Here is a 27,878-nt window from a genome sequence, read left to right on the forward strand (position 1 = left end):
GGAGACAAGACTTAAAATGAAAAGGAAATATCCCTAAAAAGGATATACATACCGTGTACATACACGGAAAAACAACATTAATTATAGGTTCTATTCAGGTTACAGGAGGTGTCATAAAACAATAGATAGTAATTAAAAGATGAGTGCCAGAGACAATAAGGGAGAATTGAGTGTCAGTATAAAAGGTAGTAAGAAGATTCATGGAAGAGACTTGAGTGGATCTTGAAAGATAAGTACAGGGTCCAGGAAAAACGGAGATTTCTGTCAGCTAGAGTTCTCAGGGAGAAATATTGGACACTAGACTTCCAGTTTTTGAGTTTGAAGCTGGAGAGGAGAGAAATCCAGGGTCTAGCACTGAACAGTCCCTGGGTGAGGCTGAGAAGCCGCGGGTCCCGCCTCTCTCCAATGCGGGTGGTGGGAGTAGGATTAGGACTCTTGCCAACACAAGACAGGTATTTCCAGTCCAGTAAGAAAGAGGGGGGCGGGAGGAGGGCGGAGGCGGGGAGGGATCGGATGTGCTAAAGAGTAGGGTGGATCTCCCGTGAGAGGGCGGGGAGGTCTGCACCCTGCATGCTGTTCCTGCCCCTAGGGTTCAAATTTCAGTCGCGATTCCAGCCCTAGTCCCGCGACTCTTGTCCCAGGGAGCAAAGGGCATCTGCTTAAGGCTAAAGGACTAAGTGAGAAGGGGACTAGCTAAAGAACTGCTTCCTCCTGTCACCACCAAAGACAAGGACATTGTCTGAGCCGACCCCAGCCCGGGCTGTCGAAATCGCCACAAGGGGGCGCCAAGGGTTCACGGGCCACGCTGCAAACCCCCGGAGAAACTACAACTCCCAGACACTGGCTGGGACCCCGGCGGCCCAACCCCTCCTCTCGCTGACTCCCATTGGCAGCAGGCTGAGGGGGGATTGACGGTCTCCAGGGTAACTGGAGGAGCTGTGGAGGAGCTCCGAGCCCCTGAGGCTGGGAGGCGGGACCGCCCCCTATTGTGTGACCGGGAGAGCGGGCGAGCGGAGCGCAGCAGGTGAGGGAGGAGGATCTCTGGGGGAGCAGAACAAGTGGGGAGTGGGTTGGGGGGTTATTCTGGCGAGATCCAGAGAAGTGGGGAACTCGGGTCGTGGGGTGGAGGGGGTGCTGGAGAGAGCAGAAGAGAGAAGTTTTGGGGGAGAAACAAAGACCAGAGTTTTGGGGGGGAGAGAAGGAAGGGTGCTGAAAATAGAAGAATAGGAGAGTTCTTGGGGAGATAACAGGAAAAGAGAAGAGTTCTAGGGATCAGATCAGGAGAAGAGGGAAAATCTGGGGGGAGAAGAATGGGGGGGCAACAGAAGAGGGAAGTTCTGGAGGAGAGGAGGATTTCAGGAGCTGGAAACAAGACAGAAGTTCTATGGGGAAGAATAGAAGAAAGGGAAATTCTAGGAGGAGAGAACGGAAAAAGCCGGGAGTACTTGGGGTGTACCACCAAGACAAGGGAGCTCTAGAAAGAGAGAGCAGAAGAAGAGATCGAAGTAAAAGGAGGGGAGGGGATTCAGGGGGACAAACACAGAAGAAGAGTTCAGGTAGTGGATACCGAAAAAGGAAGTTGGGGGAAATCAGGAAAAGAAGGAAATTCTGGGGGGAGAGAACAGAAGAAGCAATTCTATAAAAAAAAAAGGAGTTCAGGAGGAGATAACAGGAAAAGAAAAGATCTGGAAGTGGAGAGAGAACAGAAAAAGAAAATTCTGGGGAAGAGAAGAGGGAGTTAGTTCTAGGAGGAAAGAATAGTTCCGAGGGAGAAGCCGAAGAGGGGGAGTACTCTAGAAGAGAACAGTAGTCGTTTTGGGGAGAAATCAGAAAAGAGGGAACTCTCTAGGACAGAGCAGTAGTCGTTTTGGGGAAAAGAGCAGAAGAGAGGGAGTTCTAGGAGCAAAGAAAAGGAGATGGAGGGGAATTCTGGTAGATAAAAAGATAAGAGGAGTTGTGGGAGACAAAAACAGGAGAGGCGTGGATCCTAGGGAGAGAGAACAGAAAAAGGTGAGTTTCTTGGAGGAGAGACCACTAAAAGTGGAATTCTGAGAGAAAACAGAAGAGGAAAAGACTTCTAGAGGAAGAGAAAAGATGAAGTTTTGGTGGGGCCAGAGAACAAGAGAAGAATAGTTCTGGGGCAGAAAACAAGAAAAGAAAGGAATTCTATGGGAAAGAACAGAAAAAGAGAGTTGTAGGAGTAGGAAACAGAAGAAAGGTGGAGAAAGAAGTTCTGGTGGGGGGGAGAGGCCAGAGTAGAATTCAATTGGATATGTTGGAAAAGAGAGGAAAAAATTGGGGAGATTTCAGATCCTGACAGTTTGAAGAGAGGGAAGGATGAGATTCCAGGCATCTCACTACTGTTTGCTCTGGGACTAATGGTGTCTGATATCTGAGCAGTTCCCATATTGAATACCAAAATGTGCTTTGAAATGAAGTGAATTATAGTGGTTCCCAGCAATACTAGAAACCTTGAGCCTGGGGTAAGTTTTGTCCAGTGAAATAGAGAAGAGAGAGATCCTGGAAGATTTTAAGAGGATATTTGAGGGAGTGAAAGAGATAAAATGGGAAGTTGGGGAATGGAATCTGGCAGAAGCAGGGTTAGGCAGTCTTGGAGTCAAGAAAAGAGGAAAAAGGGATCTAACTTGCTCAGCTACCCACCTAGACCTGGAGGGAGCCTCCATCTGCTCCCCCCTCAGTTTGTGGGAGGATGGGGAAAGTTATGCCTACTTACTCCCTGGGGAATGTGATTCATCTTTGAAACATGAATCTTTTGGGGAGGCTTCTGAGAAAAGCAGAGAATTCCCAGCTTGGGGTGCATCATGAAGCAGAATGTCAAAAAGTAACTCTTAATGAGTAGCAATATGACTATAAGAGAAGGCAGGAAAGCCTCAGGGCTCAATACAGTCTAATGTGATTTTTAAATTGAGATTTCCTTGCAATAGATAGATGGCAGTCTTTAAATTTTTTTTTATTTTTTTTTCAATTATACACATATTTTTTTCTTCCTTCCCGTTTCCCTTCTCCTGAACTGGAGTGGGTGAGGGTAGGTAGATTTGTAATAAATACGTACAGTAAGAAAAACAAATTCCTATATTAACCATGTCTGAAAATGTGTGTATCATTCTGCATTGTACCAGGAGACAATTGGTGTATTCCATGATTTGCTCTGTACTATGATTGGTCATTTTGTTGATCAGAGCTCCTAAGTCTGTAAAAGGTGTTTGTCTTTTTTGTATAAATTGGCCTTCTGATTGTGTTCAGTTCATTTAAGTCTTCCTAGACTTCCCTGAAATCATCTCTTTCATCATTTCTTAAGGCATGCTAGTATTCCATTACATTTGTACACCATAAATTTGTTCAGCCATTCCCCAGTGTGCACTCCTTTAGTTTCCAGCTTTGTGTATATATAGGTAAATAGATGGATGATGCGAAGTGGGGGAAGAGAGAGACAGATAGATAAAGACAAATAGAGACAGAGAAACAGACAGAGGCAGAGACACAGAGAGAAAATTGTAGTAGTAGAAAGAAAATTAGAACTGGGAGATTGAATGTCCTGTGACACTGTCATGTGTCAAAGCACCAGCAAGTAACTTAACTCATCTACTTCAGTTTTTTCTCTATTAGCATTGATTCTTCTCTGTTCCCACTCAAATAATAGTTGTCAAAATCTCATTGATTCTATCTTCTATAATATTGCTCATATCTATTTCTTTCTTTCTTTTTTTAAACAGATTTTTACCATCTCACATATGGACTATCTTAATAGCCCTTTAACTGGTCACTAGTTTTCAGTTCCTCTCCTCTCCCTCATACAAGTACCAAATTAATGTTCCTAAAACATAGACTTGACTCTTACACTCTGGACAAAACCTTTTGACTTTATGCTTATTTTTTCTTGGTTAAAAGCCTTACAAAATTCTCCACAATCTGACTTTATTTTTTAGCCTTATCTCACATTCATTCCCTCCTTCCCTCCTACTTTTTGTGTTTTTTATTGGACTTCCTGTTTCTCACTTCTTGTGAGAATTATAATCTATGCCTGCAGTAGTCCTTTCATTTCTACTTTTCAGAATTCTTCACTTTTTTTTTTTTTTGGAAGTCTTTTGTGATCTACCCAAAAGTGCTTCCTTCCTCCTCCATTTTCCCAGAGCATTATATTTGTATTTATCTTTTACTCCTTTTCCCTTATAAGAAGTTATAGTATATATGATATACTTAGTTTCCTGTCTGTTACATCTTCACCCCCAATAGAATGTATGCTTCTTGAAGGCAAGAGACTTTTTAATCATTTTTTAAAGTCTTAATATCCCTAGTGCCTAGCCTACTCTAGGCATTTACTATAGGTTTAGTGAATTAACCACATAATACTTTCACAGTGCTGTTATGAAGGTCAAATAAGTTTATAAATAAAGATTATTGGAAAACTTGATGGGAGAGAGGTGGATCATTCAGTATGGTCTTAGGAATTCAGAATTTTTTGTTTGAGCTAGAGTCTTTTTTTCTATTCCTCAGGGCCTCCACTTTGTTTATACTGCCTTGTATACTGCCTATCATTGCCCTTATATATTCTTATTTCAAGTCTGGTAGATTCTCCCTTGACATATTCTGACTGACTAGCTTTCTTCATCCCTTTGAATTTTTTCTTCTTTCAGATACTGGTTCCCCAGAGGGTATCCTCATCCAGATTCACCTGGGCTGAAGCCCTAAGTCTCCCAAAGATCAAATCTGGCTGGAGTCACATCTCCCTGGTGGCTACACGGAGGAACTGAGCAGTTTGCTGCAAAGCAGAGAAGAGCACCCTTCAGCCAGGGCCCATCCCTCGGCCCCTCCATCAGGGCTCCTTGGGGACAGGAGGGGCCGGGTGGGACAGCTGTGCTATGATTTGGTGCCTCTGCCTGGCCACCCTCAGCCTGATCACCAGTCAGGGGGCTGACGGTGAGGTCCTTCTGGGGCTCATAAAGTCCAGCACCACACACACACACACACACACACACACACACACACACACACACATACAAATACAGCAAAAACTCAGCTTGGGAAAAAAGAGAGCTCCTAGTCCCAGAGTGGGTCCTGAAGGGCTGTGGGGCCTTGGGATATATACCTGGATCAGGAGATGGCCAGAATAAATGTTTCTTGAATTAAATTAAAGCCTTAACCCTAAGTCACTTGTATAACCTTGACACAAATTCTCCTTGCTGTGCTCCCATTGCCTCTCTCCCCTCACTCCCTACAGGCCGTGTGAAACCTGAGGCAGTGACAGTGGTGGGCCGTACTGGGGAGAGTGCCTTGCTAAGCTGTGACCTCCTGCCCCCCACGGGGAGGCCCCCCCTGCATGTCATCGAGTGGTTGCGCTTTGGCTTCCTGCTTCCCATTTTCATCCAGTTTGGGCTGTACTCCCCCCGTGTTGATCCTCACTACGTGGGTAAGAACCATTCCTTAGGAGGGGCAGCTGTGACATACAGATGGGAGCTGGGATTTCCTCAATTCTTAGTCATGCTCTCTAATCCTCATCCCTTTGCCCTGATCCTCAATTCCAATATCTAACCTTTGATCCCTTACTCTCTTGCCTAATTTTATCAAATCGATAATAGCTCTACCTTTGGTGATTCTGCTTACTTTCTGACTTTCTCCTCTACACCTTTGCCTCCAAACATGGCCTTCATACTTCTGAACTAATCCCACCCTGAAATCTTATCAAACTGTATTCCATCCTCTCAGATTTATCACAAACCTAATTATCCATCCTCTGACTCCTCAATCCTTAGCAAATATACAGAACTAACTAAGAACTCCAACTTGTGTCTCCTGTGGCAAGTTTCTCAAGGCTGGGATGCAGAAGGAAAGCTGCTTTTAGAGCTAGAATGGGTCATAAGAAGTCATGTCGTTCAAGCCCCTTATTTCAGATGTCAGGGCTTCAGGAGGCCTTAGTCCATTCTATCACAATATTAGCATGCAGCTTGATGATGAAGAAGGAGGTACACCTAGGGTGGTGAAAAAGGTCTCCAGAATCTGAGATACCCAATATTTAAACAAGGGATGAGGCTCAGAGTAAAGGATGTATTTCTCTCCTTTTTATGCCCTTGGAACCTGGGATATTGAACACCAAAGCTGTCTCTATCCTTTTTCTAGGCCCTTTACTCTACCCCCTCTGTCCCTGGATGGTTCCACTTCCTTTTGATCCCTTTGTTGGAGTTATTAATTCTGGCTAGCTGGTGCTTGGACCCAAGGGTTCTCTGAATTTAGGGTGGGGGAAGGAATAATACAAAGGAAGAAAAGACTATGTTCTTTTTCCTGACTTAGCCCCTAGGAACTCTTCATCAACCGATAGGAAAGAGATACCTGTTATCTATAACCTTTCAAGTACGCTATCATTGAAGAGACATCCCTTTCCACTCATCCCCAGAGTCAGTATCTTGGGATGGTAGTGATGAAAGCTGGAGCAGGATTACATAGAGATGGTGTGGGCTAAGATGGGTGTCATGCATGGTAGAGTGGGAATCAAGAAAGGGTTGTTCCAGCAACCAGTGGACTGTATAGGATAGGATGGATAGGAACAGATTTTAGGTTGTCATGATGGTAGACAAGTTGGGAGAATTCTAAAACTCTGAATAAGATATCTCTCTCTACTTCTTCATTACCCAAGTCCTTCTCTGCTGACTTTCCCAAGGAGAAACCCAGAAGGGGCCACTGAGGGGAGAGAAGTGGGATCCTGAGAACCAACCCCTTTCTCTAATTTGAATTCTAGAGGGAGCAGTGGGATTGGTTGAGGCTTGTGGAGGAGGTGCCAGTGGGAGAGGAGGAGACTGGCAGGTATCTTGGGGAGAGATACTCAGTGATTTGCTTCTGATTTTTTTTCAAACTAGGACAGTTGTTGGCTACTGGCCCAGTTGGGGGAAGGGGTATGGTTAACTTCATAGGACCTCTCTCTCTCTGTGTATGCAAATGATGCTCCAATTAGGGACACTAGAATAAAAACAACTCCAGTGCCTCATGATGTTAGAATCTGTGAGAGGAGATACAAGCACTGAGAGTGAGTGGGGCCTCCCTGGATGTTTAAGAAGGACCTGCCTGGGCAACCTCTCTTATTAGAAAGGTGGGGCTGCCTGCCTGCCTGAGGATATAGTGGGGGGTAGGGAGGACAGGATAAGGGAGAAGAGACTTTCCCCCACGATTCCCTAAGGGAACTCTGAAACTCGTAAACTTTCTAGTCTCCCAGCCCCCACCCTACATCATCCCCCCTCTTTTAGATGTCAGTCTCTGCCAAACAGATAATTTTCTTCTTGTGGGAAGTGGAGGGGTAAACAGAGATATACTGCCAAGCAAGCACCCACTGTCTCCCCTCTTTTTTTTTTCTTCTCTATTGCTCCTGTTTCTTACTCAACCTACTACCTGGCATTGTGCCTTTATTAGCCTCATTTTCTCTGTTACTCCTTATTGTAATTGGCAGCTCCTGAGGGTGATGTTTCTGAGGAAAGGGCATGGGGAATAAAGGGAGTACCTTTCCCTAATTTGGGGCTTCCTCTTATTAGAAGCAAGGAGTTGCTGGATATAATGCTGTGTGAGAAAGTCAGATAAACAAGAGATACCTGTTGCCCATTAAATGCAACTACAGTTGCACTACAGTTGAAGGCATTCCTGTCCCCCATCCCCACACACCCCCTTACCTAAGTGCCCCCTATTCCCTGCCCCCCCCTCAGCCCCCTGATTCTCCATTCCCATTCCCTGTCTCCCACCCATCCCCACTCCATGCCTCTCTCCCTCCCCCCATTCCCTACCCCCAGGGCCTCTCCCGCCTTTGTGTGGGGACTCCCAACCACAGAGTTGCCAAGCAACAGGACGTGGAAGTTGTTTAGGACAATGATGTTTTGTCATAAACCCTCTGGCTAGTGTAGGGCAGATAGGCACAAATTCGTGGTGGTGTCCGTAGGGGGTGGGACAAGATGGACCTGAGATTTAGAGCCTATCTTTGGGGAAAATCCATTTCGGGCTTGGTGGGAGTGAGTGGGAGGGGAATTAGTACTATACTGAAGAAGAATGATGGAGAGTCTGATGTCAAAAGGGGAAGAGTCAGAATGAGAGGGAGAAGAGAAAACTGATACTGTATAACCGGGCCTAGATGCCCAGTTTCCATAAAGTCAACTCTGGAATTTCCTGGCCCGGGAAAGAAGTACTGGTAGCTAAGGAGAGTTAGGAAGAGAGGGACTTTTAGTATTAGAGTGGGATAAGTTAGCAAGACTCTGCCTTATCTCCCATCCTAAAGCAAGGAACTTCAGACTTGGACTTTTTAATTGGAAGATACATTAATTAACTCAATTAATCAAATGCTTAGCAGTAATGGATATTTTTTTGGGGGGGGGGTGGAAAGGGGAGACAAAAAATGTACAAGATTGATATCCTTGAAGACGTTACAGAATTCCAAGCAAAAAACAATCTGAGCTTACTCTGTACTTCCGTACTTGAAAGGATCCTGATTTCACTGGTCTAGATCTGGCTGCCATTGGTGCAGGGTGCAGGCATTGATCCAGACCATTCATTCTCTGTCCCCTCTGTCCTCCTTTCAGAAGCATGTAGGACAACATGTAATCCAGCATTAGATGATGTGATTTTTCTGAGTAGGAGAAGATGGGAAGAAAGGAAAAAGGAACTTATCCTCATCCTCACCATAAATGAGGTTTCCTGGAATAAAGCCCAGAACCAGTTTCTTTTCTTTAGCTCTAAAATAATTTATTAATCCCATCCTTCAAGTGGCAGGTGCTAGGCTAATCACTGGGACAATATACAAGGCAAGAAGAAAATAGTCTTTTAGGAGCTGGCATTTGATTGGTAGGAAATAATGTGACCAAATAAGTAAATACAAGTTTTTAAAAATTTTGTATCAAACGTATGATTTCATTGGTTTAGGGAACTCCCACTGAGAAAACTCCCTCTACTAATATAGAAAAATAAGCCCTGCTTTGAAATGTAAAATCTTAGAGAGTTAACTTGGGCTCTTGGGTTGTTAAATGATTTGCCCAGGGTCACACAGTCAGTATGACTCAAAGACAGAAATTGCACCCATATTTTCCTGGTTGTAATGCTAGCTCCCTCTCCACTACTTTAAGCTATTTCTAAGTATAAAATATGTACAGAGTAATTACAAAATATTGGGACAACTAACAACTAAAAAGATGAATCAGGGAGGATCTCCAGTAAGGAGGGAGGGCTTGAGGTGAGCCTTTATAAGCTTTTATTTAGTTATTTTTACCTTATTGAAACAGGATAGAACAGAGATCCACAACATTCCCAGCAAACCAGATTAAAATATAATTGGGAAATTTTTAGCAAAATAAATAAAAATATGACACAACATGGATAATGCTAATATATGGTTTTCCAACTCAGTATGCAGTCCATAGGGATCCTTATATATGTTTTAGTCACTCCAGTTTCTCTGCCGGAATGTGCAGAGAACTCACCTAAACACCAAGAAGATCAAAGTCCTGCCTCTTGATCACTCTTGGTGTGTCATCACGAGGGACTCATTAAACTTCTCAGTGCTCTTGACAACTCTTAACACTTGCTTATCTGCAGTGGTAGAGGGAGTTTCCTCACCGGAAATTCACTGATGATATCACAAATCCAGTCCCTACCCTACTAATATTTGCTGTTCAGTTTTCCAGTTGTGTTCTCTTCTTTTGTGATCCTATTTGATGTTTTCTTGGCAAAGACACTGAAGAGGTTTGCTATTTCCTTCTCCTGCTCGCTTTACAGATGAGGAAACGGAGGCAAACAGGGTGAACTGACTTGCTTGGGATCACACAACTTAAAAGTATCTGAGGCTGGTTTTGAACTTTTGAAGATGAATCTTGCCAACTCCAGAGCTGGCACTGTATCCATCACACCAATTAATATCGCCAGACTCAAAACACTCAAAACTGCAGTGCTTTTGAAATATCCCAGGCTAAGGAAGTGGCTATGCATTCTTTCTGTTGTGGGTAACTTAAGATTTCAAATGCTTCCATTTATTCTATCCCACCCAGAATGCCCTACCTTTCTCCCCTGTACTTCTTCACGTGTCTCCTTAAAAAAACCCAGAATTTACCTCTTCCAGGAAGCCTTTTCTGGTTTCCTTTTATCTCTCTCTACACTATTTGTTCTTCATAACCCCTACATTTACCTACACAATTTGCACTAGATTCTCCTGTATTCCTTCCTCTATTTCTGTGGTTTTATCTCTCCCATCATTCTCTAAGGTCAAGGATTGTCCCCAATTCTCACAACTAGAACAGAACTCTGCCTGCCTGGAGGTGACACCCCAAACCAGGAAAGACAGCCTTGCCAACCGTCTTATCATCTGTATCAAAGAGCAGAGGACATTGGAGACCTCTGCCCCCTGGAGTAAGCTGTAGCAGCTGGTATCATCTGTTCTGCTGTGTCAGGACAGTCAGATGTTCCACCTCACTAAGTTTTCAGGTTAACTGAGAGTTACCATAGGAGAGATCCCATGGGAGTTAAAAAAAAATCTATTAAAACATGCCCCATATCGAGACATTAAAAAACACAATTTGATCTTTGATGAATCAAAAAGCCCATCAGTGTCCTTGGATCGCCATCATGACGTGTTTCCATTCTTAAAACCTATTGAAGCAGGGTAGTTATTTGAGTTTCTTGGCCATTTTGATTTTGTATCAACTGAAGTTCATTGCATATCTTTGTCTCTGCTGAGGTGTCCGTAGGCCTGTGTCCAGGGTACTCAGTAACCAGAGATGTAAGGATATGGTTAAATATTTACTTGCCTGGTCAAAGCTTATCACCTGGGAGGGGAATTAGATAGAAAACCCTTTAAACAGGTCCACCCATTCTAGAATGTCACACTCTGCAACTGAGGGCCCATCTGAGATTGATTTATGCAAAGGGACATAGCCCACCTGATTAAATACTTATTAATATGTATCTTAATCTCAAATAGCTTTAATATGGGTAGTTCCTCCTTATAGTGGAACTGTCCTAGATTTGAGACAACAAGGGTTGTGACCAAAGTATGATTTTATTCGTTGGGAATTAAAGAGACAGAAAATTTGGGATATTACAGGAAGTAAAAAGTTGGAATTGAGTTTTATGTATGTGTGTGTATTAGGAGTGTACTTTTGGGTTGCGAGTCTATCTTAAGCCATGTGCATATCTGTAACAGTCTAGGTATACCCTATGCCTACTAACAAGCATTTATTAAATACCAATGTATACTTAATAAGGGCAGCTAGATGGGTCAGTCAGTTGGTAGGAGCACTGGACCAAGTGTCAACAAAATCTGAGTTAAGATTCAGCCTCACATATTTCCTAGCCACGGATCACTTAATTTGTGACTATGGGGCAGCTTGGTAGCTCAGTGGATAGAGGGCTAGATGTGGAGTCAGGAAGACTAAAGCTCAAATCTAGCCTCAGATGCTTGCTGTGTGACTTTGGTAAGTCATATAATTTCTATTAGCTTTAATCAACTGGAAAAAGAAATGATAAACTACTTAATATTTTTCCCAATAAAACCCCAGGGACAATATAATCCATAGAGTCACAAAGAGTCAAATATGACTAAGTGACTGAACAACAACATGGTTTTTAATATTGTACGGCATTGTATTGTATCCTGAGTACCCCAAGCACTGTACTGGGTTTGAGTATTCAAAAGACAAAATGGAAATTTGGGTCCCTACCTTCAGGGAGCTTACATTTTATTACTGTGTCTTATACTTTGTCAGGAGACTATTATTTTTCCCATTGTATCCCTATTGTTTGAATAGCATCTAAAGTAGGTGTTTAAGGCTTACTGAATTGTAACAAAGGCAAGAAATCTATAACTAGAACTCAGGATCAGTGTCAGCCAGGACCTAATCATGTCTGAAAATGGGTAAATGAATGTCTGGGGACAGAGCTATTTGGAGGGTTTTTAAGAGAGAAAGAAGGGAAAAGGAGTCCAGGACTGTCCATTACAATTCCTATAAATCCCAATGTCTTGACTGTGGGTATAAATGTAGGGGTTATATGTGCATTATGTACAAAGGTTAATGTTTGGGTGTGTATGTTTGAATTTCTATGACTGGGGCATGATGATGAAACCCATGAACTAAGAGGATCCATTGAAAGAATTGGTCACAATTAGCCTGTGGAAGAGAAGATAGACTGGTGGGGTCAGCACTCAGAATAGGAGGCAGGGGAATGATAGTGTCTCCAGGTATTTCAAGGCTGTCACGGAGAAGACGGTAGACATTTTGATTTAGCCTTATAGGAAAAACCCAGCGACAATGGCTGGAAATTGCAAAGGCAGGTTTAGATGTCACAACAACCACAAACTCAACCCTTCTTTAACAGCGCTGTCCAGAAGTGGAGAGAGTGTGTGTGTGTGTATACACTAAGAGGTTCCCTTTTTCTTGGAAGTCTTTAAACAAATGTCTAATGATCGCTTGTGGGCTATATTAGTGTTTATAGATTAGACTACATGACCAATGAGGTCCCTTCCAACTTTACCATTCTGTGATTCAATGATTCTTCCATTCAGTCCAGGGTTTGATCATCTAGAGGGAGAGGAGCTCACTGAGGTAACAAGGCATCTGATTTTGCTGCCAGCCTGTTTGCCTGGTTGACCTGGGTTCTAGCCACCCTAAGGCGCTTAGGCCTCTGATAATAGCTCTGGGAGATTAGGGGCTTTAGCTGGAGATACTTGGCCCCTAGCCAGGACAAGCAGCTCTATTAGAGTTACAGGGGCCCTGGTTCCCATGGTGGGTGGCTATGGGGGAGGAGGAATGACAAGGGATGGTAACAACTCTAGGGTCTCCCAAATAATTTCAGCCTCACCTCACACATTTTAGTGATGAATATCTTTTGGGAATATGGGGTGAGGAGGATAATTCCTGCAAAAAGTGAAAGAAACTGAGATCTAGAGTCTCTTTTCATCTGCCTTCTTAAACTTAGGCTGCCTATATTGGAATAGGAAGAAATGTTTCCTTTTGTTTGGGATGGGTCCTAACTGTAGAAACAGGAGCAAGTGGGAGATGAGAGAGGAGGAAAGAGAAAGAGGGAGGGAAGAGATACTGGAAATAGTGATGCTGGACAAAGGCATCAGCTTTTTCAGACCCTTTTCCCAGCTGTGGTAGTATGCTCTGCCAGAATTCCCAACCTCCCAGGAGGCAAGGGATTGCCCTGGGTGTCCACAGGAGTTTTTCAGATGATACAATGCTTTATACCAGTGTTTCTTCTTCTAGGGCGCGTGCGGCTACAGGAAGGGGCATCCTTACTAATTGAAAAGCTTCAGACGGAGGACCAGGGTTGGTATGAATGCCGTGTGCTCTTCTTGGATCAGCCCAACCCGGAAGATGACTTTGCCAATGGCTCCTGGGTTCACCTCACAGTTAATTGTACGGGACTGGGGAACAAAGTGGTTAGGGGCAGGAGGGAAGTGTAGGGTTGAAGGAAATGTGGTGACGGGGGAGCTGGAAGGTGGGAACTGCTCAAAGGGAATAATGGAAAGAGGTTCATCTTTCTATTTAAAGTACAATTCCATTCTATCCTTTTCATGTCCTACTTTCTCTCCTTTCTTCCCTTCCCCTCCATCTTTTCTCTCGTACTCTTTACTCTGCCCTCCTCCTGTGATTCCTTTGGGTATTATTCATCCATGGATGATCTCCCTTGCAAAGTGAATTGGTACACATTGTCTCCTTGAATCCTCAAAACAGGGCAGGGAGAGCATTTTTCTCTTCCTTTCACAGAAGAGATAAGGACAGATTATATGACTTGCCCAGGCTCACCCGACTATTTTGGAGGAAGGACCAAAATTCGGATCTGTGCTCTTTCAGTTATTCCGTTCTGCTTTCCCCTTCTTTCTCTGCCCAGAAGGGCCCAACTCACCCCTTGGCAATTTCAGTCAGGTCTGATATGGATGGGGGAGGGTGTGGGTACATGCAGCCTGACAGTCCCACTAATCCCGGCCTGGCTCTCCAGGACAGCTCCGCCCATCGGTCATGGCCCTGGGCCATGGACCGCCGGGGCTGCCGGGGAGGAACAGCTTGTGGGTTGGGTCACTATAATGAGAGTCTCCGTGGTATAATGGAGAGAGGACAGGACACCTGGGACCATCTTGTCTGGGATGCCCACCAGGGATCAAATCTTGTCTGGGTTGCCTCCTAGGCGTGTGGCTCTGGGCAACTAACTTAATCTCTCTTGGCCTGAGTTTTCTCATTTGTAAAATGAGAGCCTTGGACTCAATGACCTGTAAGGTCCCTCCCGGTTTTAAGTCTCTGCTATGGCTTTTCCTGTGGATCCAATTTAATTAACTTAGGGACAAGTCTACTTTGTGCTAGAGATGATACTTTTTTCCCCCCACTGTGTGTGTGTGTGTGTGTGTGTGTGTGTGTGTGTGTGTGTGTGTCCTTCCGCTGGTTGGGGCAGAATTGACCCTGGGACCCTGATACTTCCTGGGCGGGGGGCAGGGCCAGGCTTCCTACGGGGCACGGTTGGCGGTGATTCTGCTGACCCATCCAAAATAGAAACCCTGTTCTTCCTCCCATCGAGTGAACGACTGGGCGGGGCTCTGGGCGCTCTCACGGCCTCTTTGTCCGCAGCCCCTCCCAGATTCCTGGAGACCCCCCCGCCAGTGTTAGAGGTTCGGGAGTGGGTGCCGGTGACCCTGCGCTGTGCGGCCAGTGGCAGCCCCCAGCCTCAGGTGGTCTGGAAGCGGGATGGCCGGGACCTGGGCCAGGGCCAGGGCCAGGTGCAGGTAGGAAGCAGGGAGGGTGGCAAGGGAAGGAACGTGGGGAGGGGTATCGGGCCCGGGCGGAGCGGTGCGCAGGGAGGGCGTGTGACTGACGGGAAGCGGTCGGATCTTTTCCTGGCCCTGAGTGCCACGGCCACAGGGTCTCCCTGTTCTTGGGATTCTGCTGCCCTCTGCTGGCCATGTCTGGGAGCACAGACTGTGCATGGGGGACCGAAAGGGAGCTCCAAGTTCTCCTTCCTTCCTTTTCTCCCCGCAGGTGCAGAACGGGACCCTCCGGATTGGGAGAGTGGAGCAGTCCAGCGCAGGAATCTACACGTGCCATGCCTCCAGCCCCGAGGGCAGCGCCACGCATGCTACCCACCTGCTGGTGCACGGTGAGCAGGAGGGCTGAGGTGCGGAGGGGCAGAAGGGAAAGAGCCGGCCGCCGGGGAGGAGTGAGCCCTGGAAACCCATCTACTCCCCTGGGAAGGACGGCTGCGGGGAGAAGGGGCTGAATATGAGCCCCTGATCCCGTCCTCCTGGAACATTAGCCCCTCTGTCATCCCCCTCCTCTATCCGGCTCCTGTCCTGCTGCCATCCCCAGCCCCGCCACCTCCGCGGGCGCTGCCTTGTATCCCCAGCCTTTCCCTGTCACAGCCAGAACAAATCTTCCCTCCTCCCCTTGCCCGCTTCCCTCTCTCCTCAGAGCTGCTTTTGACCCACTCCTTCTCTCACAAAGATGACCTTTAAACCGTTCCATTTAATGGCCTTTCCCCTCAGTTCTCATTCATTCTCCATGACTTCTCGCTATATTTTGGTATTACTCAATACACTTTGTATCCTTTTAATACTGTTGGCCATCCTCTTTTCCTTCACAATCTCTTCTCTCTTTGCTCCCATGATGTTGTGCTTCCCTGATACTCCCCTGAGACTGCACCTTTGTACATGTCTCTCCTTCTGTAATCTTGCAGATTTTTCATTGGTTCTTAACCTGGGGTTCATGATCATATTTTAAAGGGATTCTGGAAGCAATATTTCAGTATAATTGGTTTTCTTTGTACCATTTTATGCATTTAACAACACTATTCTGAAAAGGAGTTACTGCCAAAGTTCTCATAAAAGCTTAAGAACCCCAGGTTACAGGATTATCTCCCTGCAGGTGCATCTCTGCCCTACATCTGTATATCTACATGCATATGTATTTCTAGCCCCAACTTCTCTCTTTTCTTGATTCCCTCAGTTGTTAATGTTTTCCCCATCCTCAAATTAACTTTTATTTACTTAGCTCTCTATATGTTATATTTTCCCTTATAGACCAGGAATTGCTTGAGATCGGGAACATTTTCCTTTTGGTTTTTGTATTTCTTATATCTAGCACGGTATTTTGCAAAGAGTGGGCAAATTCTTTCAATTTAAATTGAATATAGTGTAAAGAATAGAGAAATAAGAAGACAGCCAGAACTGCTATCTTAAAGCCCAAGGCTTATGAAGAGAGGCCCCTTGGTCTGAGTTATTACCCTACAAACAGCATCTGCTATTACTTCCTTTACCCTAAAAACAGCATTTTGGTTCTCAGGGCATCAATCCATCTACAAATAACTATTGAGCTTCAGCTGTGTTCCCACTTAGGTTCTGTTTTTTTTGTAGAAGAAACAAAAAAGCAGCAGCCCAGGATCACAGAGTGATCTGAATAGGACCCATGAGATGATCTGATCTCACCTTTTCATTTCTTAGAGGAAAGTTACTCAGCTAGTAACAAAGGCAGCTTTTCTGCCTCTAGATCCAAGTCCTTAAGTCCTTAAGTAATTTGAAGTCCTGTGGAGAGTACTAGTGCACATAAAGCCATTTCAGAACCAAGTGTCAGTGGGAAAGCATTGGCCATCAGTGCATTAGGATTTCTCAGGAAGAAGGATGACATCATGGAAGTGGTGGGACATTACCTGGGAACTGGAGCATGGATTGGATTTAGATAGGTGGAGAAGAGGAGGAGAGAAGGAATTCCAAGTAGGCAGAATAGTATGAGGGAAGGCAGGAATGAATGAATGAGCAGTTTGTGTTCAGGGAGATAATGGAAAGACCAGATTGAGGTGGAGTAGAATTGTGTGTTACAGAAAAGAATAAGCTTGGCTTCATAGGTCAAATGACTATTTTTTCAGCATTGTTTTGCAAAGGAGAATTTATTAAAAACCTACTTATGTTCCAGACATGCTGCTAAGCACTTTACAATATCTTATTTGATTCTTGAAACAAAGGCTACAAGGTAGGTGTGGGCAGGTACTATTATTCCCATTTTGCAATTTAAAAAAAAATTTGATAATGAGAGGTTCTGACTTCCTCATGATCATGTAGCTAGTAGCTATAAACCAAGAGGATTGGACTAGATATACATAGCCTTTAAGGTTTCTTCTAGATCAAAGCCCAAGAATCTAGCACACCTAGTACAGTGCCTAGAACAAAGGTACTTACTGAATATTGGTTAAATTGAAGTTTCTTCTCTAAAAGTTTCTTCCACCTTTAGTTTCTATGATCTTAAGGAAGGTGAGAGCCATGATACATTCTTCCATAGGAGTGACTGATGAAGAGAGTTTAAAGATATGTGTGAAGTTTGAGGGTGAGGGAAAGGCTGTAGCCTGACCACCTCTAAGGTTTCTGAGATAGGCTTGGAGTAAGATGTTGAGAACAAGGGAAGTAGGAATAGAATGTAGAAAGAGAAAGACATTTTGAAGGAAGAAAAAGAAGACTTAGAATGGCCATCTGGAGGAAGAGATAAGAGTCAAAGGTGATCCTAAACTTTGGATAGGAGAAATCCTAGATTATAGGCCCGAGTTCCTATACGGCTTGATGGGAAACTTTCATTGATCAACCTGAGGATGCTGGGTTCTGTGCTTATGTGTTGGTGGTGCAATGCCATCCGTCCATCTTTCTGGCTTCTCCCTGATAAAAATGGAAAAGTTAGGAAGGAGAGCTGGTTTTGCAGAGAAAATTGTGATTGTGTGTAATATTCCAAGTGGAGATACTCTCTTTCTAGTACTCTACTATCTCATTAACAGTTATCTGAGAGAGATGATCAAGGCAATGGAGGTAGAGATGGGGAAGGGAGCAAGCCAAGAATTCTCTCTGCTGTGGATCAGAAATAAGGATGGGAGAGTCCCCTTTGATGTGCTTCCCTCCACAGGACCTCCAGTCATCGTGGTGCCCCCTGAAAATAGCACAGTTAATGCCTCCCAGGATGCCTCCTTGGCCTGCCAGGCTCAAGCCCACCCTGCCAACCTCACCTACACCTGGTTCCATGGGAGCACCAATGTCTTCCACATCAGGTGGGACCCAGGGAGGACTAAGGGAACTTCTGTCCATAGTTCTGTCTGTCCAGAAGGGAAGCAGACCACAGGGAGGTTTAGGGTGGGAAAAGGGATGAATGGAGAGGAGCTGCCCTTTCTGGGTAGGACAAGGGCCTTGGTCACCCAAGAAAATTTTCCCAAACAAGCAAGGGGGGAGAAGGGAGGAAAAATGTAATCAGGCCACCTTGAGCAACAGTGCTCTTTTCCTTTTTTCTGATGGGTTCACACCTCAGAGCCGGTAATAAAGCAGTCCCTCTCTTTTTGTTGCTGCCAGTCCCCAGATTTACCTCTTCCCACCCTCTCATTTTCCTCTACTAGATAGGTATCCCTTTTATCTCTATTGTTACCAGAGGTAAAGAACGGGGAATTTTTTTCCCTGCCACCAGTCCCTGCCTAGCTTCCAAGGTATAGGTAGGAAGAAACTCACGAGTCCAGTTACACTGTTTATTCCCCTAGAATTCCTTTATACATTCTCCATGCGTATTGTGTTACAGTCGCCTGCAGCCCCGAGTCCGAATCCTGGTGGATGGAAGTCTCTGGCTGCAGGCTACCCAGCCCGATGACGCTGGACGCTACACCTGTGTGCCAAGCAACGGCCTTCGCCACCCCCCCTCAGCATCTGCCTACCTCACCGTGCTGTGTAAGACCCTCTCCTGGCTCAGAGAACCTCGGGGCTCTAGCCTGTCTGTCCGAAGCTTTTTTCTTTATCACCCTCCTCACATCTCCAGACTCCTCTCCCTACCCTTTCTCTCCTATGACCCTAGTCGTAGGTGCCATAGGGTACTCTGGCCCCCGTGTCTTTTTCATCTCTGTGCTGCTTGTTCCCTTCAGACCCTGCCCAGGTGACAGCAATGCCCCCAGAGACACCCTTGCCTGTGGGCATGCAGGGAGTGATACGGTGTCCCACCCGTGCCAACCCCCCTCTCCTGTTTGTCAACTGGACCAAAGATGGCCAGGCCTTGCAGCTGGACAAGGTACTGGCTCGGTGGTGGGGGGGAGAAAGGTCACGATGGAAGCTGGGTGGGACCAGGAGGAGGCTTGGAGTGGGCTGGAGGTCTCCCGATCTCTAAACGTGGGAGGGGGTATAGACTTGATGACTTGTATGTGATTCCTTCGGTGCCATCCTCAGTTCCCAGGCTGGTCCCAGGCTTCCGATGGCTCGTTGGTCATTGCCCTGGGGAACGAGGATGCCCTGGGAGAATACACCTGCACTCCTTACAACAGCCACGGCACCACTGGGCCTTCCCCCCCAACCCGCGTGCTGCTCAAGGTAAGTAATGGTCCCTGGTCTCCTCTCCGGGGTTGGCTCCCAGCCGCCTCTTATCCTGAAGCAGCCGTGGCAGAAACTCTCCAGACCAGAGTTAGTGTTAACTTCCCGGGGTCGCTTCAACACAACCAGGTGAGATAAAGCGGGAGAACGGACAGGAACAGTGTCTGCTGTGCTAGACTCTTAAGGAAGTAGTTTAAAAAGGGATCAACCTTCTCGGAGTTTATGATCTAATAGGAGAATAAAGTCTTCAGCACTAAATACACAATGATGTCTACATTAGAGAGCAGCAAAATAAAAGACTCCATGAGACTTAAGGCAGAAGGCTAGTGCTGGCAGGTCTAGGGCCTTTTTTGGAGATTACTTTAATTTACTTCAACAGCCTTTCATTCGAAGAAGCACTTACTGAATTTTTCTATATACCCTTGTATACGTGTATAAAGACAAAAATTAAACCTCCCCTGCCCAAAAGGAAGATGATAATCTCTTGGCTTTAAATAATGGATAGAAATTGAACAGTTGAAGGGGAAATAAGGAGGATATTCTGAAACTAGGAACATGATAAAGCAAAAGCCTGAAAATAAGAAAATACAAAATATGGGACAAATATAATTCAACTTGGTCAAAGTATATGGAGGGGGAGAGGTACTGTAGCACCTGCTCTACAGCACCTACTGTAGCTGGGCACTGTGCTAAGCTCTTTAAAAATATTTCTTCACTTGATGTAATATTATTCACACTTTCCAGTTGAGGAAACTGAGTCAAACCTAAACAGGTGACTTAGAATTAATAAGTGTGTGAGGCTAGATTAAAAATCAGGTTTTTACGACCCAGCACTGTTTGCTTCACCACCAGCCGCCCCAGATTAGAGTGGCACTAGATTGTGGAGAGACTTGAATGCCAGACTCGGGTTAATGAACTTTCCTTTGTACCTAGGGAGTCACTAAAGAATTTTGAGTAGCGGAGTCATGATATGACTTGATTTATAGACAAAGTAAATTAGTCCGGCAGGAGTAGGAAGGATGATGCAAGCCGTTCTCTTTGCCCATCTGGATTCTAGAACAGGAAGCTGGCTCTAAGGTCCCCAAAACAAGACTTGGAGATCTGTTCTCTCCTGATCCTCTTAACCTGATGCAAGCATTTCACTCTCTTCTATAGCAGTCCAGTCCTCTCAGTTGACTGTCTATCACCATGGGTCAGTGAGAAGTAACTTACCTTCCCATTTTTCCTGCCATATCAGCTGCAGTCAGAGTCAGAAAAATTAGGGAGGCTTGTAGGAGAGGAATAGGAAAATTGAGAGAGCTAAGTGGTGGGAGAGGCCTCCCTGCAGGCACATAAGATGGACATATATGTTAAGAATTAGTGGGGTAAGTCTATTTATACCTTCTGAATCCAATTCTCCCTGTGCAACAAGAAAACTGTTCAGTTCTGCACACATATGTTGTATCTAGGATATACTGTAACCTATTCAATGTGTAAAGGACTGCTTGCCATCTGGGGGAGGAGAGGAGGGAGGGAGGGGAAAAATCGGAACAGAAGTGAGTGCAAGGGATAATGCTGTAAAAAATTACCCTGGCATGGGTTCTGTCAATAAAAAGTTATAATTATTAAAAAAAAAGAATTAATGGGGTAGAAGATGGGATACCACTGGAGCTCTCAGCCTTTCCTTCTACTCTTTAAACTCCACTCTATATTTCAGGCTCCTCCAGCTTTCATTGAACAACCAAAGAAAGAGTACTTCCAAGAAGTGGGGAGGGAATTGCTCATCCCTTGTTCAGCCCATGGGGACCCCACCCCCGCCATCACCTGGGCTAAGGTGAGACTCCCAGACCTGGGCCCCACAGTACTGAGCATTCATTTACCTCCTACCCTTTCCTCCCCAGGCATGTAGTGGGAAGAAAGTGCCCAAATGCCTCTTCTGAGAAGGAGGCAGGGAATTCCAGCCTCCTTCTCAAACATGGGGTGGAGTAGTACTGGGGAGGATGAGGGGATCGTGAGTAAGAGCTAGGGTCACTAGGAGAGACGGATGGTTCTTCCGCAGGTGGACCGAAGCCTACGAGGCGAGGCCCAGGTGGATGGTAATAGCAGCCTGGTCCTGCGACCCCTGAGCAAGGAAGCTCACGGGCGTTGGGAGTGCAGTGCCAGCAATGCTGTGGCTCGTGTGGCAACCACTACTAATGTCTACGTGTTAGGTCAGTGTCCAAGGGTCAGGGAGATGGCATGGGACAAATGGGGAGTTTGGACGGGGGGGCTTGGCTCCAGAGCCGTAACATTTTGAGGTTGAGGGAGGAACATGGATAGGAGTTGAGACACAGAAGGGCCTTAGGATAGAGGACTTGGACCTCTACCGAGACCCTGCCCTGTCTCCTAACCCGAACCCTACGACATTCCCCTAACAAGGTACTAGTCCCCATGCTGTCACCAACGTGTCTGTGCTGTCCTTACCCGAGGGAGCCAATGTCTCCTGGGAGCCTGGTTTTGATGGTGGCTACCTGCAGAGATTCAGTGTGTGGTATACCCCTCTGTGAGTATTCCCTTACTCTGCTTCTTCCTTTTTTTCCTTAACCAGCTCAGTCCTACTGCCCTCCTTGTCCCTTTTATGCTAGACTCTTACCCAAATCTCTTACCTCTCTTTCATGCGTTCTGTGTTTGTACACCAGTTCTCAGAATGTGGTCCAGGGACCCCTGTGGGTATCTAAGACTCTTTCAGAGGGTCCGCAAGGTCAAAACTCTTCTTGCAATAACACTAAGATGTTTTAGTTCTGATATGATAATTAGCAGTAAATACAACCCATATAAACAGAAGTTTAAGAACAACCTGTTAGGATGTTGGGGCTCTGATGGTTTAGTCATAGTTCTTAGGTCAATGAGATCAGGAACCAGCCCCAGGGATAGGAGGGTACGTGCAGAAAGAGGTGGCGGAGAGGACAGGAAGACAGACTACTTGTTGTTCTGGTACCCGAGGACTCTCATGATCCTGCTGGGAACATCTCCAGATTTTTCTGCCCCAATTCCAGAAAGTTCTGGACAATACTTTCAGTTAGTCAAAGTATCTCACTCCCCTGTGCTCCAAACTCTCCCGTTCATTAGCCTCCTGGCCTTCAATTTTCACAGGGCCAAGCGTCCCGACCGTGCCCACCATGACTGGATATCCTTGCCAGTGCCTGCAGGTGCTGCCCACCTAGTGGTAGCAGGTCTGCAACCCCACACCAGCTACCAGTTCAGTGTCCTGGCCCAGAACAAGCTGGGGAGTGGGCCTTTCAGTGAGATCATCTTGTCTTCTCCAGATGGTGAGACTTATCATCCTAACAGCCCCCCAGAGAAAGCGGAGGAGAAAGGGCAGACCCTGGGATGGGAGAGGTTTGGGGGGACTTGGGTTGGGGCAGGAATGAGCAGTGGAGAAGGGAGAAAGATGTTTGGGAACTTGGGTATGGGGGGCAGTTGTAAAGGGAAAGATTGGAGAGAGAGGTATTGTTGAACTTACATGGTTTAAAATAATATGAAAGTTGGGGCAGCTCAGTGGCACAGTGGGTAGAGCAGCAGCCCTGAAGTCAGGAGGACCCGAGTTCAAATCTGGTCTCAGACACTTAATACTTCCTGGCTGTGTGACTCTGGGCAAGTCACTTAACCCCAATTGCCTCAGCAATAATAGTAATAATATGAAAGTTAAATGAGAGAGGGCTGAAGAAAAATCTAAGAAATAGAATGTTGGTTCAGAAAAGAGAATGGATGCTTGGGAAATGTGGAAGGATTCCCATGTGGTGGAGAGTTGTTCTAGGGGGGAGACCGAGGAACTGAAGGACTCAGAAAGTAAAGCAAGTTCTGTCCTTGCAGGGCTCCCAACTACCCAGGTGGTCCCCATGTCACCCCCCACGGAATCCCAGCTACCCCTCTCCCCACCCCGAGGACTCATGGCAGTGAGGACAGCAAGGGGTGTGCTTCTACACTGGGAGCCTCCCTTGCTGGCTCCTGAAACATTGGCCAGTTATGCCCTGGAAGGGCGGCATGGCTCCCATGGCTGGGAAGTGCTGGACAGGGCCATCGGTGGAGCCGACACTCAACTGCTGGTGCCTGGGCTCATCAAGGTGAGGGAGAAAGAAGTCGGGAGGGAAAGAATGGGGAGGAAGACAACTTGCCAAAGTCGAGTAGGGCTTCGAATAAGTTAAACAGATCAAACTGGATGGGCTTTCTTTGGATCTTGGTTTATAAGAGATTGATTACCACTGATCATGCAAGACAAGCTTACTTGCCCCCTTAAGTCTTTTTTGTTCTTTTTTTCTAAAGATCAGGAATTGTTGCTTGGGAGTGCATGGGAAAGGGGGAAAGAGAGGAGAGGGGAAGAAGAGAAAGAAACATGGGGGAGAGAGAGATGAAAAGAGAGAAGAGGAGGAAAAGAAAGGAGAGGGGAAGTAGAGGAGGAGAGAAAAATAGAGACACAAGAGAAAGAGATAGACACAGAGAGAAAGAGACAGACACGCAGATACATAGACACACACACACACACACACACTCAGAGAAAGTGCTCATGGGTGAGGTCATTTAACTACTTATTCTGTTCCAGGTTCTGTTAAATGCTAGGAATACAAATATAAACAAGGCAGTCTCCTCATAAAGCGAAGATGGGGGAAAGAGCTAGAGCAGAGGAGCATGGGAGCCCATTTGTAGGCAAAGGGTGGAGCAGTCAGAGAGAGAGCTGGCTCTGGAGGGGAGTGGGCTCGGCTGGCCCCTGTGGGAAGTCCCCCGTTGGGAGAATGGGTCCAGAGCAGTGGTTTGTCCAGGATGGGCAGTGGTGGCTGAGGGTCAGTTTTCTTCTGAGGGGTTTTCCTCCTGTGGATTTTGAAATCACTTTGTAGGTGTTTCCTTCTACTCCCCCTTCCTCCCCATTCACTGTTTGCTTTTCCCCATCACCTTCGGGGACATCCTATTGCGTGCCTGCTCTATAAGGGATACTGAGCTGTGCTCTATACCCCCCTCCCCAATGTTTTTGCCCCATTTTAGGATTCCTTCTATGAGTTCCGTCTCGTGGCTTTTGCTGGCAGCTACATCAGTGACCCCAGCAACGTGGCCAACATCTCCACAGCTGGTGAGGGCCCCTGTGCCGGGTTGGAGGAGCAGAGGGCGTGGTGGGCCCTCAGAATCCTTGGGGTCACTCTGTTTGCCCCACGCTGACTCCCCCTCCGCCCCCCACTCAGGCATGGAGGTGTACCCCTCCCGAACCCAGCTTCCCGGCCTGCTGCCTCAGCCTGTGCTGGCTGGTGTGGTGGGTGGCGTTTGCTTCCTGAGCGTAGCCATTCTCATCAGCACGATGGCTGCCTGTGCCATGAACAGACGTCGGGCTGCCAGACTCCGAAAACGTCACCGAGGTAGGCCCTATCCTGCCGCTCTCCGGGTCCTGCAGCCCACCTAGACCCCGGCTTCTCAGTTGTCCCCCAGCCGGGGGGATGTGCCCCAATCCTCTCACCGAGGCCCTCTTCTTTGCCCCAGACTCGTGGCCCCACTCCCTGCCCAGTCCCCCCTCCTCCCCCAGCCCCAGGACAGGTCTATTCTAGCTTGTTTCCCCAGCACAGCTCCGTGCTGCCGTGAGCCTCGCCCAGGGCCTACATTTCCACCATGTCCGTACCTACATGTGAGGAACAAACTGCCTCTGCCCTCCTGGGCCTGGGCCAGGCCCCATCCCTGCTCCTTCCCACACCCTGCCGACGCTGGGGCTGGGAGCTCCATGGGGTGGGTAGGAGGAGCGTGTCCCAGGGACTGAGCATGGAGAAAACAAAAAGAGCAGAGTCCTCTCTCCATTGCTGTCATCATCCCCCTGTTCTCACACCCTTCCAGATCTACCACTCATCTTCTCCCCCCCAAGGAAGTCACCTCCCAAGTAAGTTCTTCCATTCCCTAGTGCCTGACCCTGCGGTGCCCTGGGCAGTGCCTCCTCCCTTTAACTCTTCTGCACCTTCTCGGGGGAAGTAGGTGGTGGGGTCTCAGGGTGGATGGGGCTAGACTGGGGCTAGAGGGGTTTGAAGCCGATTACACAGGCGGCCTTGAGGAAGGGAAGCTCTGCCTTCAGCCTTCCCGCAGGCCAGGGACATTGTGCCAGTCAGGGTCCAGCCTTACACCCCTCCAAGGCTAGTGTTCTCTCTTCTTTAGACCAGGGGTCCTTAACTTGAAGTCCATGAACCTTAAAAAACATTTAAATAATAATTCCCATAGAATTGGCTTCCTTTGTAATTTGTGTGCTTTATTTCGTTTATTTAAAAACACTACTCTGAGCCGGGGTCCACAGACTTCACCAGATTGCCACAGAGGTTCGTGACAGAAATGGTTAAGAACCCCTGTGTAGACACTGCTTCCTGCCTTCATCTTCTCGGCATTTTCTTGTTCCATTCCAAATCTCCCAACTCCTGTCTCTGGCTCATGGGTGGTTAGAATTGTCCTGTGCCCCGTCCACGCTGACGTGGGCTCTGACGCCCCACCCCTCCCCAGTTCTGCTCCAGGCTCGGGCAGCCCTGACAGTGTGGCGAAGCTAAAACTCCAGGAGTCCCCATCTCTCAGCCTTCGACAAAGCCTGCTGTGGGGGGAGACCACCCAGCTCCCCAGTCCTCCTGCCCAGCTCCTGTCTAGTCCGCTGCCCCTGGAACCAATCTGCCGAGGCCCTGACGGGCGATTTGTGATGGGACCGGGTGCTGGGTCCCCCCAGGTTTTGCTGTCCCAGATCCAAGATGAGCCCCAAAGCACAGTCCGTCGCCAGGCTCACTCATTTGACTGTAGCAGCAGCAGTCCCAGTGGAGTGGCCCGGCCCCTTCACATTGCTGACATCAGTCCTGTGGGCCCACCACCCAGCCCCCTGCCAGCCCCCAGCCCCCTGCTCCAGTATTTGAGTCTCCCATTCTTCCGGGAGATGAATGTTGATGGGGACTGGCCGATGGAAGAATCCAGTCCGGCTCCACCCCTTGACTACATGGACACCCGGCCAGGCCCTGAGACCACTCTGTCCCGACCTCTGGGCTCCCCGTTAGGCCTCCCTAAGGCAGTTCTGCCCGGGAGTGGGGTCAGTGGGGGGGGCTCTGATTCACCCTGCGCTGCCTTGGCAGACTGGACACTTCGGGAGAGGGGGCTGCCTGGGCCTCCCCCTGCTGTGCCCAGAGGCAGCCTCACCAGCCAGAGCAGTGGGAGAGGCAGTGCCTCCTTTTTTCGGCCCCCCTCCCTGGCCCCCTCTCTTGGTGGCAGCTACCTCAGTCCTCCCTCAGGGGACACTAGCAGTTGGGCCAGTGGAGGAATTGGTCTGGAAAGGTGGCCTCGGAGGGAACACGTGCTGACCGTCAGTAAGAGGTGAGCAGGGGCTCTTCCTCCTTTTTCTATCCTCTTCCTTTTCTTTATCTTCATCATTCCTCCCCTGGGCTAGTCTCATATCTTCTTAGGTTCCTTTGAAGTAGTGGTTAATCCCTGATTGTGGACATTGCTCGGCGGCTCAAAGGGCTTCCATAGCCATTTCCAGGTCAGGGGGCCATCTACTACTGTCCTGAGCCTTCCTGCTCCATAACCCCACATACACAATTTTGTGCCCACAGGAGGAACACTTCAGTGGATGAAAACTATGAATGGGACTCTGAGCTTCCTGGGGACTCGGAACTGCTCGAATCCCTGCAGCTGGGGCAGAGGGGTGGTGGCTCCCGGCTCCAGACTGACCTGAAACTAGGTGCGTGAGACCCCCAGGCAGGGGATCGGGTGCCAGCTTCTTCCTCCTTCCCAGCTCAGCTCACCTGGCATCTCTCTACCCCATGATTTCCTTTTCTTAACTCCCCAGCACAGGTTTCAGCTCAGGGCCTGCTCGTTCTTCCCTCCCAGGTTTAGTTTGCAGTTGTACCCTAGTCTCTCTGTTCTGGGATTATAGATATCAATCCCCTCTCTTTACTTTCACAAAGGAGGTGGCGTAGGTGCACTCTCCTCCATGTCCCCCATTTAGCTTGTCCCTTGAAGCTTTTCTGTCCTTTTAATCTGTTGCTTAAAAAAAAAATGCTTCCATCTCTCACTCCCCTGTTTCATGCTCCTCTCGAAGGCTCCAAGGAACCAGAGTGTACCTGGGGTGCTGCCCACCCCCTTGGACCAGAGGAACGCTGTGCTGCACTCCGGGAGGAGTTCTTGGCCTTCCGACGGCGCCGTGATGCTACCCGAGCACGGCTACCTCCTCGCCGGGACCCCATTAATCACCCCGAGCAAGCCACATTACTATGAATGCTTGATGGTGGTGGGACAAGGACCTGTGGGAAAGGTTGAACAGGGATACCTGCAAGGGTATGGGGACACTAATAATGCCCCCAGTTGGTACCTAGGCACAGACACTGGCTGGGTAAGAGGAAGGACTCGAGTAGCACTATGTCCCTTAGGTTGAATTGGGTTTCCCCAGAGGGACTTCTCCTCTCCCCCGGGCAGTGAGGGAGGATGATAGCTACAGGGGTCTCAGGGTCTGCCCTTGCCTCTTCTGTGTGAGTGTGGTGTGGGAGGAAAGGTTTTTTTACAGGCAATTAAAGAGAGACTGAGAATACTTTACTTGTGT

At 47.4% G+C, this 27,878-nt stretch overlaps 1 protein-coding gene across 2 annotated transcripts; it reads left to right on the plus strand.

Annotated features, from left to right (window-relative positions):
• The first annotated feature begins 613 nt into the window (after positions 1–613).
• Positions 614–27,871, plus strand: IGSF9 (immunoglobulin superfamily member 9). Of its 2 annotated transcripts, none has more exons than XM_051993685.1 (21): positions 614–1,024; positions 4,656–4,938; positions 5,240–5,428; positions 13,239–13,391; positions 14,595–14,749; positions 15,003–15,120; positions 17,901–18,042; positions 18,558–18,703; positions 18,895–19,037; positions 19,193–19,333; positions 21,030–21,146; positions 21,372–21,522; positions 21,731–21,854; positions 22,445–22,620; positions 23,165–23,415; positions 24,329–24,413; positions 24,523–24,693; positions 25,160–25,202; positions 25,808–26,653; positions 26,893–27,020; positions 27,381–27,871. In XM_051993685.1, exons 2-21 carry the CDS (start codon positions 4,881–4,883, stop codon positions 27,554–27,556), a joined length of 3,513 nt encoding a protein of 1,170 aa, XP_051849645.1. In that variant the 5' UTR covers positions 614–1,024; positions 4,656–4,880; the 3' UTR covers positions 27,557–27,871. The 2 variants fall into 2 exon arrangements, with proteins under 2 accessions (XP_051849645.1, XP_051849646.1); XM_051993686.1 differs by lacking the exon at positions 614–1,024 and adding an exon at positions 1,189–2,010.
• The last annotated feature ends 7 nt before the right edge of the window (positions 27,872–27,878 follow it).

The sequence above is a fragment of the Antechinus flavipes genome, chromosome 4 (assembly GCF_016432865.1).
Source record: "Antechinus flavipes isolate AdamAnt ecotype Samford, QLD, Australia chromosome 4, AdamAnt_v2, whole genome shotgun sequence".
NCBI classification, from domain to species: Eukaryota; Metazoa; Chordata; class Mammalia; order Dasyuromorphia; family Dasyuridae; genus Antechinus; species Antechinus flavipes.